This window comes from Neodiprion fabricii, chromosome 2 (genome assembly GCF_021155785.1).
Source record: "Neodiprion fabricii isolate iyNeoFabr1 chromosome 2, iyNeoFabr1.1, whole genome shotgun sequence".
NCBI classification, from domain to species: Eukaryota; Metazoa; Arthropoda; class Insecta; order Hymenoptera; family Diprionidae; genus Neodiprion; species Neodiprion fabricii.
This window is the reverse complement of record NC_060240.1, coordinates 25,804,836-25,820,630: the sequence shown is the minus strand read 5'-3', so window position 1 is coordinate 25,820,630 and position 15,795 is coordinate 25,804,836. Positions and strand designations below refer to the sequence as shown.

At 38.9% G+C, this 15,795-nt stretch overlaps 1 protein-coding gene across 1 annotated transcript in view; it reads left to right on the top strand.

The window, feature by feature from the left end:
* Window positions 1-15,795, top strand: part of LOC124176820 (PH domain leucine-rich repeat-containing protein phosphatase 2) — a 133,350-nt gene that overhangs the window by 17,429 nt on the left and 100,126 nt on the right. Inside the window, exon 3 of the mRNA XM_046558551.1 lies at window positions 2,934-3,087. Coding sequence (XP_046414507.1) covers window positions 2,934-3,087 — 154 coding nt within the window. The remainder of the gene's footprint in view (window positions 1-2,933; window positions 3,088-15,795) is intronic.

Here is a 15,795-nt window from a genome sequence, read left to right as displayed (position 1 = left end):
AAAATTTCTTAGTCCTCAAATTTGTTACCGTGGAATTGAAATCTATCTTGCATAAATCAGGCATTCATTTAACCGGTTTGACCTCTCGCAAAGTCAGAAAATAGTTTTTCACTACCTTCTTCATTTCATTTTCTTCAATTCATAAGACGCTAATTTTCAAATCGGGAAATACCAGAACAACATAATTTATCTCATTAAAAAGCTAGAAAAGTGTATCAGCCGTAAGGATTCGAAATTTTTTTAAACAAGTACCCACTAATCATACCCCCTTTCCATGGTGATTAAAACTGCCAAGAGTATAAAAAATGACGGAAGATAGTGAATTGTAATTGCGGAGAATGAAAATTGGCAATATAAAGATAACCTGATCGCAATAGAATGAAAGAAAGAAAAAGGGAAAAGGAAAGAGAGGAAAGGTGACAGTGCGCACAAGAGTCTGTTCATTCTCCTAAGAGTCCTTCGATCCCTTTGCGACTCGACTATACCTTCGACGTTCACCACAATTCCTCGAGGATCGCTCGAGATGGAAAGTTTCGAGAGCTCATTGTCGTAACTCCGGGAAAAGGTGATAGGTGAGAAAAAATGTCGAGGTTAAAAATTTGGGGTCACATCCTCGACGAGGATGTTTGAATAATACCGGATGGTACGAGATTTTCCTTCCGCAAGTCGCAGCGAAATGTATTTAGAATAATAATTTGTATCTAATTTAATTATTACTGTGAATATTACGTACGTAAATATTCATACTTACTTGATTTATTAACCGGCTAAATTAACCGAGTCAACTGTTATGCTTAGTGAAAATTATCAGGATTCGTCTTTAAAATTGCAAATTATATTCATCGCATTTCTACTGTGGAAACAATCCATTGGACCTTGCTAAATATGAGGAAATCTGGATAAATATTGCGAATTTCCCAAGCTCTGATGCTCGCTTTTAGCAAATACAATGGCTGACTTAGAATCCTTTAAAAACATACGTGAATATCATCGTTGGACGCCTGAACAGCCCTTTCATAGCACAACTGTATTATGCGTGGCCCAGCGTTATTTTTAAACCATTTAGGACAAGTTGTCGTAGCGTATTGAAATAATTTCTCATACAAGAAAACCCTCTTTAAAGATCATTGCAAGGACTAAGAGAGAGCAAAATTTAAAGATACTGAATTCAAATTTTTCGAACTCCGTTGTCGTCTTGCAAATATTCCACTTTGAATTGTAAAATTTCGCGGCGAGACACGTACGTTTTGGAATTCGTGATTTCATGATTTCGACCCTGAAGTAAACACTACTGATTCGAAAAGAATTTAGAAATTGATTTCTGAAAACACTAAATTATTCCGATTTTCGGTATATCTCTATCCATCTATGACTTTAAATCGATCATTTTCAATGTCAGAAATATGAACTCAATTCGAATAAAGCAGAGCGATCAACACCTAAAAATTGAATTCTCCAAAACTTAGTTACGTCATACTTTCGATAAACAAATCAGATAATGCTGAAATTACTGGGGGATGAAAATGTAGAAGAATCAGGCAATAGAAGGGTCTTATTACCCAATTGTCAAAACGCGAAAAGCTGTTTCAGGTTTTTGGGTTTATTTTATGCAAGGCTATGTAGATCAAACTTCATTAACATATTTTTTCTGTAGAATCGATCAATAGAAAGTATTGTTATTTGAAATAAATATCTCAGAAGCATCTCAACCGATCTGCGTCCAATTTGAAAACAGTATTTTCGATAATTTCTCCTCTTTGCCACTATCCAAATTTTTTTTCTCAACGTTTTTTCAATTCAATTGTTCGTCCAAAGTTTGCGATTTGTCAACTCAATTAAAAAAAATAAGTTACATCGCGTCAAAGGTGATAAAATGACCAAAAAATTGTTTCGAAATTTAAAGTAAATTAGTTTAGTCGTTTTTGAGATATAATCGGCACCGTCAAATACGTCACATAGGGAAATGGTTGACGTTGTGGTCGATAGTGACACTTTGTACTAACTGATACTAATCCAAGAATATGTGAAAGAAGCTCGTTCTATACACTTGTGAAAAGAAAAAAGTCCAAACAAACTGAATAATTGCTTGTCAAGATATAAGTTCTAAAAATTTACCCAGTTTTTGAGTCGTCAATTCGTACGCAGTAGCCCCTCTACTTTTCTACATTTTTATTTTTCTACATTTTGAACATATACATTTTCAAATTGGATTGAACAGACTTTCACTTTATTCAAATTTTGATCTTGTGACCCTTCTACTCTGTGATCTTTTTACACTTCTACCCCCATCCAAGTCAAATCGAGTCGCATCTGACATTCCGTGATAATTCTACATTTCCGCCCCCACCGATGTCGAATCGAGTCAAGACTGAAATTTTTTAATCTTTATACATTTTCACCCCCACCCAAATCGAATCGAGTAGATTCTGAAATTTGTCGAACGATCTATATTTCCACTCCTACCCAAGTCAAATCAAGTGTCTGTCTGAAGTTCTCTGATCGTTCTACATTTTCACCCCTGTCCAAATCAAGTCGAGTGAGGTCTGAAATTCTTTGATCGTTCTACATTTTCACCCCTATACAAGTCAAGTCTAGTGAAGTCTGAAATTCTTTGAGCGTTCTACATTTTCACCCCTATGCAAGTCAAGTCTAGTGAAGTCTGAAATTCTTTGATCGTTCTACATTTTCACCCCTATGCAAGTCAAGTCTAGTGAAGTCTGAAATTCTTTGATCGTTCTACATTTTCACCCCTATCCAAGTCGAATCACGTGGAGTCTGAAATTCTCTGATCCTTCTACATTTCCACCTCCACCCAAGTCGAATCGATTCAAGTCTGAAATTCTCCTGTCATATCTCGCCCTCATGGATCCGTTTCCCCGAAGCGTCCGAGTCCAATATTACCTCGTGAATAATCTTGAGGGTTGAATTTGCAGTACGGCGGGGAACCAGGAAGACGACTAGCACCAAGCGAGCGGCCCCTCGAACTCCAAGACTCGTTTCTCCAAAGACTGGGATACTTGGAAGCGTCGAGGCGAGCTCGCCTAGGCGTGGACCCGGAGCTGAGGCATCTGGTCGCCTTCCACGTCGGTGAGTAAATGAATATGAATTCAGTTGTTCGAGTAATCTTACCTCGCCGCGGGCTAAAATACGGGTAAGCTGGGAAACAGATGGTGCCATTCGAGGATATTTGTTCCAAGGGTGAATAGGGAGAGCTGTCGCCTAATGCTGGCCGTCTTCTCGCCTCGCGTAAGAGAATCTTCGACGCCACGAAAAGCCCGAGGGCTTCCGAAAATGGTAATAAGTGTGTGATGACGACATTATTCCCGGGAAACATCAAAGTACGTAATTATGTTCCATGAGAGAAATTCGAGTTGCTTTTCGGTGGGAAGCTTTTGCAACGATCCATCACGGGTGCATAGAGTGTGAAGCGAAAAGAATCGGAGTGAAAAAACTGGAGACAACCGAAATGAATTGGATAAGAATAACATTTCTTGAAATCGAAGTAAATTTTCATCCACACGAATTTTAAGTGCCCAAAGATGCAGGAATGTCGGAAATCTCAGAGCAATAGCTGATTCTGTTGGTAGGCGATTTTTACTGATTTTCAGTTTATTGCAAAAACTTGTGTAGGAAAAGCGATCGTAGCTTTGCAATAAATGAACTCATGCTGTAGATATCGATCAATTCACAACCGTATTAAGCATTGATACATCGAATTTGAACAACTTATACGATTTTGATGTACATGGAAAACTTTACATCTGAACTTTCTTCACTTTAATTGATAGTATTACTTTCGTTTTTTCATTATAATATCGATAGAAATTTAGCTCATTGTCAAACAGCTTTATTCTGAAAGCTTTGATGCGGTCTCGATTTTTTTCTACCTACTAAAATTGTAATACGGAAAAGGTCTCGAACTGTTTCTAAAGCAGGTTTATATTAAACGAACGAATACTTATTTAGATATATAAGCTACAAAAATTCCCTAGCTTTTAAGAATGTCTCCCGAATTATTTGCCATCCCATATTCGACGACTTCGAAATTTTTCGTTGAAATTGTGATTCTATAATTCAACCTTTATTTCTCGCAAAAATTGCTCCCCTCCAGGAACTTATGATTCATGGTGAACATTCTGAATATTGTTCGCGATCGTTTGTTGAAACCAAGAGCGAAATTAACGGATAATTGAGTGCCCGGTAGTTGGACGATGTAACGAATAATACGGAGCGATTCTGCGGGAAAACCGTTTGGTTTTGATATCGGTTTATCTGATCGCATGCTGTGGGAACCCCCTGAGTGGGCTGGAATGTCCTGAACGTTAAAATCGAATGGATTTACCAATCGAGGATACAGGCGAGGAACAGGCAAGGGAATTGAATGCCGAAGGGGTGGATTTAATTTACGCTTCGACGCGATTTTATCCACCTGAATTCGAAACAAAGCTTAAGCTTGCTTGGCGAGAATTAGCTACGCGTGATACACGATCGCAGACCGATGCTCCGATACACGTGGCTCGGAGTTTTATGCTGAAACTGCTCAATTATCATTATTGATATTGTTATAACGCTCCAGCAAATACTCAGCATCCACGTAACTTCGCATTTTACGTAATTAAACTCCTTTTGCCTGCATACTCGCGTAACTCGGGTTTAAACATTCTTTATGAATTGGAACAAATTAACGAAAGTGTCGACGTGGCTACTCAAAGTTAATATTATAAAAACTTGCTGTTCCTGTGCAAGGTGACAACTCCCGATTTAACGCGGTTTTTGATTTTAAATCCAACGGACCTTGGTTACTGAGATATCAGGGTTTGAAATTTTTGGATTTTCGGACGGGTTTAGGCTCGCGTTTGGAGTATATGGAGCAGGGTGGTTCAGAAAAGGGCCTTTTTTAGATTCGCTCTTCTCCGAGATTCTTGCATTTTTCATTAAAAAATAGCTCAAGCGAAAGGGCTCGGCTGAAAATATTTTACTACTGCCTCGAAGACGTTGAAATTTCGAAAAAAGGCTGTGTTCGGGAATTTCAAAATTGAGATATCCTTAAATCCTTCGGTGGTTATGTTTTGTAAGACGTAACAAAATTTTTTTTTTCAACTTATGATGCGTGTGATTTTTTTTTTTACTACTGAATAATCTATGTTGAAATTCGAAAAAACTAATTTCTTTAACTTTCAAATATTTCAATATTTCTCTTTTCTTCTAATAATAATTTCATGAGACAGTATTTAATATTAGGTCAATTTCCTCCGGTTTCGTATGAGTTCTTGTTCACTATAAAGCAACAAGAGAAATAAAGAACAGTGAAATATTTTAATATTTGAAAGTTAGAAAAATTAATTTTTACGAATGTCAACATAGATTTATCGGTACTAAAAAAATCGCACGCATCTCAGGTATTGAAAAAACTTTTGTTTCGTCCTACAGAACATAGCCACCGAAGGATTTCAGGATATACCTTGATTTTAAAATCCCCTAAAATAGCTTTTTTCAAAATTTCAACGTCGTTCCGCAGTATTCAAAATTTTTTTCCAGTCCCGCTCTTTCTCTTGAGTTGTTTCTTAGTGAAAAAGTGCAAGAATTTCGGAGAAGAGCGAAATCTAAAAAAAAGGCCCTTTTCTAAACCCGCGCAAAGCCCGCCCGAAAATTAAAAAAATTCTAACCATGATATCTCAGCGAGCACGGCCCATTGGATTGAATATCAAAAACCACGTTAAATCGAGGGTCTTCCCATTTTACGACGTGCAAGGACAACCCGATTCGCAAAATCAAACCTGCCTACTCTGCTCGTGGATAAATTTTAATACGAGTCTAAAGATTGCTACGGTTTAATATTTCAAGATCGATAAATACTTACCAGATTTAGTAGGAAAAAAACCCTAGATTGCGATTTATTCTGAATCGTGTGGAAGCCGCACCCATGAAATATAACCATGAAATTCCTTAACCATCGTAACATAATACGAGTGGGGATGATTGGCGTAGGAGGAAATCATGCGACCGTGAAATAATGGAAGATTCCCGCTGATCGTTGCTTGGAGCCAATGTGCATCCTGACAAATTTAAGCCGGAACAAATACCTGTCTCGGTATAATATTGTGCATCGATCACAAGCGATGCGTTACTTTGCGCAAGAGAGAAAGCCACTCGGCTGACAGTGGACCACCAAACAATGCACTTCCTATTTCCGGTTCCACGATGCTACGTGTGTGCCCATACTTCATCTATTGCCATATATATATCTATTGCCGTAGTGCACCTGATGTAATATCTACTCGCCGTATATACACGCTTTTCATCGACATGAAAGTTAATCCAATGTACGCATACAGTCTCTTCGTATTTTTTAAATTTCAGATTATACGGTTTAAGGAATGGCTGAGAGCCAATATCCGTTGGAATGAATCGCACCTTGAATGTTCAAGACTTTGAACGAACAGCACTCCTTATCGCGTGTCTAACGATACACGGCGTATGCATCAAAACAGCGGATTTGGTGGTAAAAGGGCGTATAATGGCGCATAAATTCTTATACCGTTAGAGACGAATATGGCTATGATTATCAGAGTTTTTTATGCTCTCATTTTGATCCTGCACGGACTATTTTTTCATAAATCACTAGAGTCATACGCAATTTTGATCGCGATCGTTTGAACATAAGATACTTCACGCCACGGTGAATCAAAATCTTGATGATTGGAAATTTCGATCTGCTCCATGAGTGGGTATGGAAATTTTAGTGCAATATTCCGAAATGCCGGTCTCTGCATTATTCTTTCAGCAATGTAATATCAAGACATCAATTATTGTCCAGCAGGAAAACGGCATGTACAGTCTGGATGAAATATGAGCTTCCACTATCGCCTGATAAAAGCAAAGTATGGGAAACTTCGCGATATTCAAATTTTTCTCTCCTGACGTTGGCTGACATCTTTCGCGAGGCGGAAGGACGCGTTTTCGCAATACTGGCACGTCAGGAAAATAACAGTAATGGTGATCAGGGTATTCCTCGGAGAATTTCTTCCAAGACTTGGCAGGTTTTACGTCGTTTCGCGCTACCAGCTCCTGCAGGCATTTGGTTCAGAATAACGAAAGGTATACAGTAAGTAACCGTGTGTGTGTATTTTCCCTGTGTGTGCCTGTGTGTAGGAGAAGCTTTGAATCGAGAGAGCATGTAATATAAGGCTGTTTGATATTCGAACAGGGGATCTAGCGGACGCATACCGAGAATGCAATTCACTTTAAAAGACGGCGAAATGTGTACGACGAAACGAGGCTGCATCGTCTTGTTGTTAGTGGCGCATAAGGCGAACAATGGATAGTCTGAAAATCAGTATTCGTATGTACAAGTAAACTTCAAAGCAAGTAGAATTCTTGATGGTCAAGAAACAGCCGAGGATTCGCCTTGCCAACTCATCTCGTGACGTCAACATTTTCACAATTTCACATTTCCGGCGGTATGAACGGAAATTCTCTGTCCTCTGAAGCTCACCCTATACGACACTGTTGGCTCGATACTATTTGACAATGGGAAATCGCTAGCTATACGTTGCAGTGCGGTCAAGGATGTGAAACGTCCACTTCTATACTGCAACCCGATGTTATTTGTCTCGGTCAAGTGTTACTGGCGAATGCAAATTGTTTGATCTGGCAATTGCTTTACCGCCAGTAGGTACTTGTGCGCTTGCCGTCTAGCCTTTGTACTCCGCGAGACGAGTTGCTTGGTTTTTTTATCATTGTTAATTTGAAATCTCACGAAGCGTTTCTTGTACGGATAAAATGTAGAACGGTTATATTTACTACTCGAAAAATGATTGGCTGGAGGTGAATATAAACGGAACAAATGCTTTGGGCTCGTTTTGAATGTTGGACGAGGGTCTCGGTTTTTCAAATATTTGGTTGGGCTGCTTTTTGGTCCGTTTTTGGTCTTCAGGTTTGTTTGAACCGGTCAAACCTGGTATGAGAAAATTAAACCTAAGCCTTGAACATTAAACTATACGTTACGATTTCACTTCTTATTTGTTTTCAATATTTGTTTGAGGCATTTCAAAGAGTCGATACTGAGTTAACACAATTCGAAATCGCATCTGTACTCTCAGTCCCACTGGCCACCTTAAGTAAACGCAAATATCATTCGTCAATAAAAAGTAAAAATAGAAGCTTGAACGAAAGTTTGAACTAGGATTTGAATTTTTATTCTAGGACATACGAAAAGTGAATATTTCATTTTTGTTCAATATCCGCAATAAAAAAGATTCCTCCAACAATCTCTCCGATTGCAGTCTTTAAAGTAGATATACGACGATTTTAAATATATGTATTCGCCTGTAGGAATTAAAATCCATATCTTCATTCAAAACTACATATTTCAAAGATCAATAAACCATTGTTAAGAACCTTTTAAATTGATATATTCTTAAATTCAAATGTTTTCCGTTCAGTATATATAAACTTAAACTAACAGGTTTAGCAGCTCTGATTCTCAATTCACAGGAAATTAAAAATAACAATGCCGTTTGGTCTTTATTCGCCCAAAGACGTTTGCTCATACCTAGAACCGTTAAAGTTTGATCGACAGCAAAATTCTGAACGAGAGTTCCACGTTCCCAAAACTTCCAGCATTAACGTCAGTGATTTGGGGTTCCGGTTCGCGAGCTTTGTTTCAACGCACTCCCTTAATTGTCATGTCAGACTCGACAACATCACCGAATTCGAGTCCGCATTGCCATTCCAAACATAGTATAAACAATCGTCATGTCTACAATTACGCACCCTCTCGCAAACAGTTCATTATGACCTCGCACATTGAATGCCACTAGGCTCGATCGATCGCGGGCTTTGGTCTGTAGTTATCATTGAATATTCGTTGTCTGCCCGCGGCACTCGGCCATTTTCTTCACATCTTCGATCAGCGATATATCCTCTCCTCATTATTTTGCCCCGGCTTTGCATCGATTGTGTCACTTGTCAGCAAAAGCCACCCTTCTCGATGAAAAGAATCAAGGCAAAGCCTGCAGGCATCGTTGTTAGCCAGTAGAAATGCATACACCTACTCATCAAAATCTTATCGAGACTCTCTTCACTTTTAACGCCTTTCATGCCTTTCATAGAATCTTATCCGAGTATTCGATATCCAAGGCTTAAAGATCATGGCTATTGGGATCAGATAATCGATGGACTATGTCCGCTTCTACGACACTCATTATAATCAATTCCAGTTGGCCCGATCCTTTGTTGATGTCACTCGTTCCAATTAAAATACACGTAACCAAATTCGTAAGAACTTTATTGGTTCAAGTTGGATATCAGCTTACTCGGAACTGACACTGAAGTTTTGAAGATGAGATTTCAAAATCTTGAACCAATGGTCCCGATATGTTAGGATTTTGAAATTACTCCCAAAACTTATCCACAAACGTCTATTATTTTTGAGAGTTATTGAGTGAAATTCATCTTTCAAAAATAGTATCCAAGTTGACAATCTTCCTTGGTCATCTGTTAGCCATTCTTCTGATATGAAGATTCAAATTTCGAGTTAATCCGACTACGGAATTTTCTATTGATACAGCAGAAAAATACTACTTGGCATTAAAACTTGATGGAAATATGTAGTCAGATTTCAGGAGTTAAATTTTCATAGCACAGACCAATCAAATCACTGAAACCCATCAGGTAGAGAATAATTTTCTAAGTAATTTCAGTTTCCAATAACGCTGACTTATGGTCACGGTATCCTTATGAGGCGATACGAAGGTGACCTTGACTATAACACGGGTTTGAAATATCGACCCGCGACTGGCGGTTGACAAACTTCGAAACGACGACCAATAGTCTGGAGGGTAGGGCGAGATCTCGGTAAGAGATTATGACAAGTGGAAGAAAAAAAACCTCTTCATTCGATCGCCTCTCTCGCTCAACCATCACTTCGCTTATCCTGGCTGAATGAGTCTCATACCCTCTGGACGGCCATGAAAAGAACCTGAGCCAAACCACCAGAACACGACTTCCGACCTCGCAGCAAGCCGGCGTGAGGTGGACGATGAAATTCTTCCTCGATGACACGTCTCGACGCTCGGATCGACCCTCCGTAAAAATTGATCGAAAAGAGAGGAGGGAGAAGAAAAAACCGAAAGTTAAGATAGAAGAGGAACACCGTTGAGCTGACTCGGCCGAATAGCCATCACCGAAATCTAGTGCATGCAACTCTTTCCCAATCTTCTCATTATTTTCGCCATCTCACGAAGCGTCCTGAAGTCTGTGGAAAGGACTCCGCAGAATCGTTATGGAAATTGGCTCTCTGTCGAAATGGCTGGATTTTTAGTGCATTATAGTAAATATCCTCGCGATCAAAAGTTCTTATGGACACAAGTCCTAAAAGTCAGTGATTTCCAAGAAATAGGCTTCGAAAGTGGAGTGTATGGATTTTTTGATAACTATGGATTACGCGATTTTTACGAATGACAAAGCTTCAAGGGGGACTTGAAATCAAATATGACACTCAAAAATTACAAAGCTGATTCGCAGTGCGAAAACAGTACAATTCGATTATTGCAAGAGTAGGAGGATCTCGTTCTTCACGCGAAATCTGACGTTGCACTTCCTTCCAGTAAACCAGCGAGTTCACGGATGTAATCAATGCATTGATGGAATCAATCACAACTTCCTGCCTATCTTTAAGAATCGACCATGCAGTTTTTTGAATGATTTGTTTGATTTCAAGTCCCCTCGAGGTTTTACAATTCATGGAAATCACGAAATCCATAGATATCAAAAAATATAGACACCTTGCTTCCCAAGCCTGTATCTTGGAAACTACTGATTTTTGGGATTTATGTCCATCAGAACTTTTCATCGAAAGGATACGTACTATAAGATACTGAAAATCCAGCCAATTCGACCGATTCGAGCCAATTCCTATGAGAATTCTGCGGGATTCTTCAATGAAGTCTTCCAAAATTTTCAACCCTACGTGGTCCCTCTCTTGTTTTCGGCGGATCACAGAGATGAGTGGTTTGAAACTGTAAGGCTGTAGAGGTCCCGCATGTAACTGCGAAGATTATTTCGGGCTCATTGTGTCGTCTGCTTTTAAGCTCTTGAGCTCTGGCGTGGGTTTCATATTTCTGGGTTAATGTTACAGTGGAAAAGGTGGAGGACTCCATGTACGACTCACCGCAAGTCTCCCTGCGTACTGCCATGTGGCTAACGGCCTTCTGGCATACGTGTTCCTCACTCCGCCTCGGATCCGACGTAATCACGGACACTCCTGAACGCCTGCTCGGTCAAATCTTTCCCTTATAACTACGCAAACGCTGCTGGATTTAACTCCGAGCTTATCGTTAGGTCAGGCAAGCAACTGACATGGAAACTTCCCGAAGTGTACCTCAACGATTTTCCTCATTCTATGAGACGTGATGTTGTCAGTACATCCAAAAACATTAGCCATGCGTTTTTCAAGTGTTACTTCATTTGATTGAATATTAGAACCATCTTTAGATGCGATTATTTCGGTAGCTCAGATATTTCCCTGAATACGGATGTGCATAAACTAGTATTGAAATGTCATCGACCAGACAATTTTTCCATTTAAGGTCATGCAGCAGTCCTACCCTTACCGACCGACCAAACTCACCCTTTTTCTTCCTATATTGAATGAACAAACGAACGGAATGGGTTCAAAATTTGACGGTGCATCGCTTTTTCGTAGTAGAATTCAAGAAAGTTGATCGTTTCCAAAAATGTTTTAAAAAATGTACGGTTGTTTATCACGTGTTACTATTTCCACCTTTCCTGCATTTCAGGAGCCAACAAGTAAATAGTTGAGATACTTTCCGCAATTCCGGAAAGAATGAGGAATAAGAGAAGACATCGTGAGGCTGTTTTCATGCAATATTGAGGTCGCTAAACGAAAAACGAAAATTAGGAGTTAAAATAATTTCGTAAATAAAAGATTCGGAAATCTGGAAATAGTAACACGTGTCAAAAGCCACACATTTTTTTCCAATTTTCGGAATACGAGGAAATTTCCCGAATTCCGTAATTAAAGAATGATGCACTGTCAAAATCGGAACCCTTTCCATTCATTTGTTTATTCGATGTGAAAAGAAGAAGGGAGAGTTTGCTCGGTCGATAAGGGTAGGACTGCCACATGACCTTAAACCTCTTCTATCTATGCTGTGTAGAACCGAGATTTACGATAATTTGGAGACTGATGATGAATCAACTAAATTATAATTGAAAAATACCTTGTTTCTAGAAAAAATTGTGAAAAATCGCCAACTGCAGATCAACCGAAATTGAACAGGCGTATTTTCGCAAATATATGTAATCCACGTATTCAGCTCTCCTAAATCGCATAATATAATACATAAATCTACCGATTTCAAATTATCCACGTGAAATGCCTCGAATAAATTAAGCGGAAAATTGTAACAGGTATAAGGTATGATCGTAATTTCAGTGGTTTTGACAACTCTTGAGTCAGCCCGAGGGGCTGACCAGGTCAGTCTCAAGTCTCGGTTTTCAGTATTTCCGTTTCGGTGAGCTTACTTCAGCCGTGCAAATACCACCGACAGTAAATAGGGCTAGCCGTTTGCTGACATCGATTCGCTCTTACATCTCGGTGCCGTCGGTATAAAGGATTATTTGAATATTTATTCCTCTCTCGATTTCTAGAGGAGACCAAAAGCTCGAATGCATAAAAACCTGCATAAAACAGAATTCTCCAATGAAACGTCGACTGTCCGAGTTTTGGACGTTGTGCAAATTAGTTGGAAACAGTTTTAGCGAGTTGATATAGACGAGTTGAGGATTCATCGTGAAAACGAGTCTTAATGAGCTGCTTAAATATTTGTTCGTCCACAGCAGAATGGAGTGGAATGGAATAGCGCTGAACATATTTGAGCTTCTGAAACGCGTTAAAAGTACATACTTGGATAGCAAGGGTTCGGAGAGTGAATGCACAGGCGCATAGAAACCGGAATGGAAAGCGTTTAGGCGAATTGCATTAAATTTACAGCTTAAGAGCGACGGAAGCTTCAGGAGAAGGTTCAGCGAGCTTGCAAAATGAGTTGTACGAGATAAAAGAAAAACGATGAAGTGATTGACGAGTTTCAATGTAAGTACAGTACAATGCATTGAAGATAAATTTGCGCACCAATTTTGAATATTTATATCGATTAAGAAACGGTTGAAAAAAGAGTGGGGATACAGGATAAAAAATGTTAGTTACCTTTTTCGAAAACCAGTGATATTCGGGACCTTTCACAACTGATTTCAAGATCCGTATCCAGCGAATCCATTACACTGAGAAAAATTTCGTTTGTTGTAGTAACTAGAAAAATAATTTGATCGAGCGCAATCAACCTTATGAATGAAGAGAATTTGAAATTTCTGATGGACCCTTCTGGTTGACCCTTACATGGACTCTTCACGTAAACAAGTATTACGCGAAGTGTTGAATGGAAGCATATTTTTCTGAATTGATCAATTACGGCTCTAGATGTTAAATTCTAAACTCAATCAGATGACCAAGTGCTAGCCGGTCAGTCAAGTGTCGAGCACAAAATTAAACTGATTGTTATTTCACGAAAACTGATTGCAAGTTATTTGGCTGCGTTTTTCAATGGTCTTCACAGCTGTTTGAATTGATTCCCTGTTTGAAGTCCCAAGACTCATTCCGATTCCAAATGATTTCCAATCGATTTCAAATGCTTTAACGTAATTGTCAACGATCCTCAACGTCGGTTCTCTGCTGATTTCGTACCGACTTATTCGACCGATTGGATACTCGATACTCTTAAACAAACAGCCCCTCATTTCCCACAGTCAAATCATACATTGTCAACACACGATGTTATTCAGAGCTTTAACCACCATTAGAAACGATTAGGAATTCCTATCCACGTCTAACTTTCAAATCCGAAGCTATCAATCCGAGCAAATTTACCAAATCCTGACACTAATTCCACCTCGAAAACACTGTCCTTTATCATGTGAGACATTGAAACTTGCCAGCAAACCGAGCTAGCAAACAGTTCCAATCCAAACTTGGTGCTTAGTGCTCAGTTCTCATTTAACCACAGATCCCAAGACTTGCAGTCTACTCTAATTGTGAGCTCAATATCCTCCAAGTGGCTTTCTGCTTTTCAAACAAAGAGAAAAAATTTTATCGCTCTAGCCAAGCTGATGAGCAAATACGCTCCAGACATCTTTGTCTTTTACACCAAGTGCTGGTACATTTATAGATCATTGGTGGAACAGATCTTGACAGATATACTTCAAAGCAATATCGATAGGCTGTCATCAATATTTGAAGAATTAATCACGCCCGAGGGTCAAACATCCTTGAAATATGTAATTTACGTCACTCATGCAATCTTTTAAAAAATTTTTAAATTTCTGAACCTCTTCAAAGAAATTGAAATCCCATGAAATCTTACAGAACCGTCTGAAATCGTACGACCTCTCTGAAATATTATGAAATCTTCTAAAATCCTTTGGTGTTCTTTAAAACCTTACGAAATCCTGTGAAGTCTTGTGAAAGCATTTGAAGTTTTCGGACACTGTGAAATCGCATAAGATCCTTGAAGTCATATGAGATCCTTGGAAACTCTGTGAAATTTTACGAAATACTGTGAAAACATGTGTAATCCACGAAGTCTATGAAATCACACGCATCTCTAAAATCCTATGAAATCTTCTGAGATCCTGGAAACCGTTCTGGAAACCATTAAAACCTTTCAAATTTCTGGGAAATCATTTAAAATCTTTAAAAACTTTGAAACCTTCTGAAATCCCTGAAATCCTATGAGATCTTCTAGAATCTGTAAAATCGTCCGATAGTGAAATCTCGGAATAAAATTACATGAAATATCTGAAATCCTGTGAGATCGAATGAAATCACTCAGATTCTTTGAAATCGTTGCAATCGTGTAGGATCTTTTGAAGTCGTGTGATTGTTAAATCTGACGAGTGATCAACCATTTGACAATGTTATAACACAAGTTGTTAAAGACCATTTTACTGGCTGTTCAACCATCATCAATGTTCCGTTTTCAATATTTCTTGGAGCAATGCATGAGTTCTTTCCGGGACCAGCAATTATCAGTCCATTTTTACGTGACGGTTCCGTGACAGGGGGAAATTAAGGAAAGGCAGGTGCCCAAGTGTACAGAAGACGTCCTCGGTATCGAGAACGTGAGCTCAATGACGCGTGAGACACGCGGATCGAATCACCAGCATCACGCTCGATTACTCTCATATTAAATAACTCGAGTCTGCCTCGGTAAACACGACTCCAAAGATGGGCTGCGGCACCGGCTGACACAACTTCACCCCTCGCACTTACCCCCAAGTTTATGATGCCGCGTCTTTTTCCAAACATAGCACCGATAAAAAGAAAATTTGACCAAGGGGTGAACAACGATTCGTACATATATATATAAGTGATATAAAACGGTGCGCCAAAAAAATTTTATATTTTTTTTTTTAGTTATTACGCTACACACTGAATGAAATTTTTAGTTACGGTTACCGATTAATCCTTAAATATTTTCATTTTTTACCACAGTAGAAAAATATAGTTCTAGGTACAAAATGAAAATTAGTTTTTAAACCGTTACCGGAAAGTCTAGTATCCGTTACTATTCTTTCTCATTACGATCACTGTTACTATATTTTCTTGTAAATGCTGCGAAAATTTAACGCTTGCGCAACAATAAATTGACGTAAAAGCTTCGTTTAGCTAAAAAAGTAGAGTAAACCGAACAAACTGATTTTTCGTTGCAATTATCG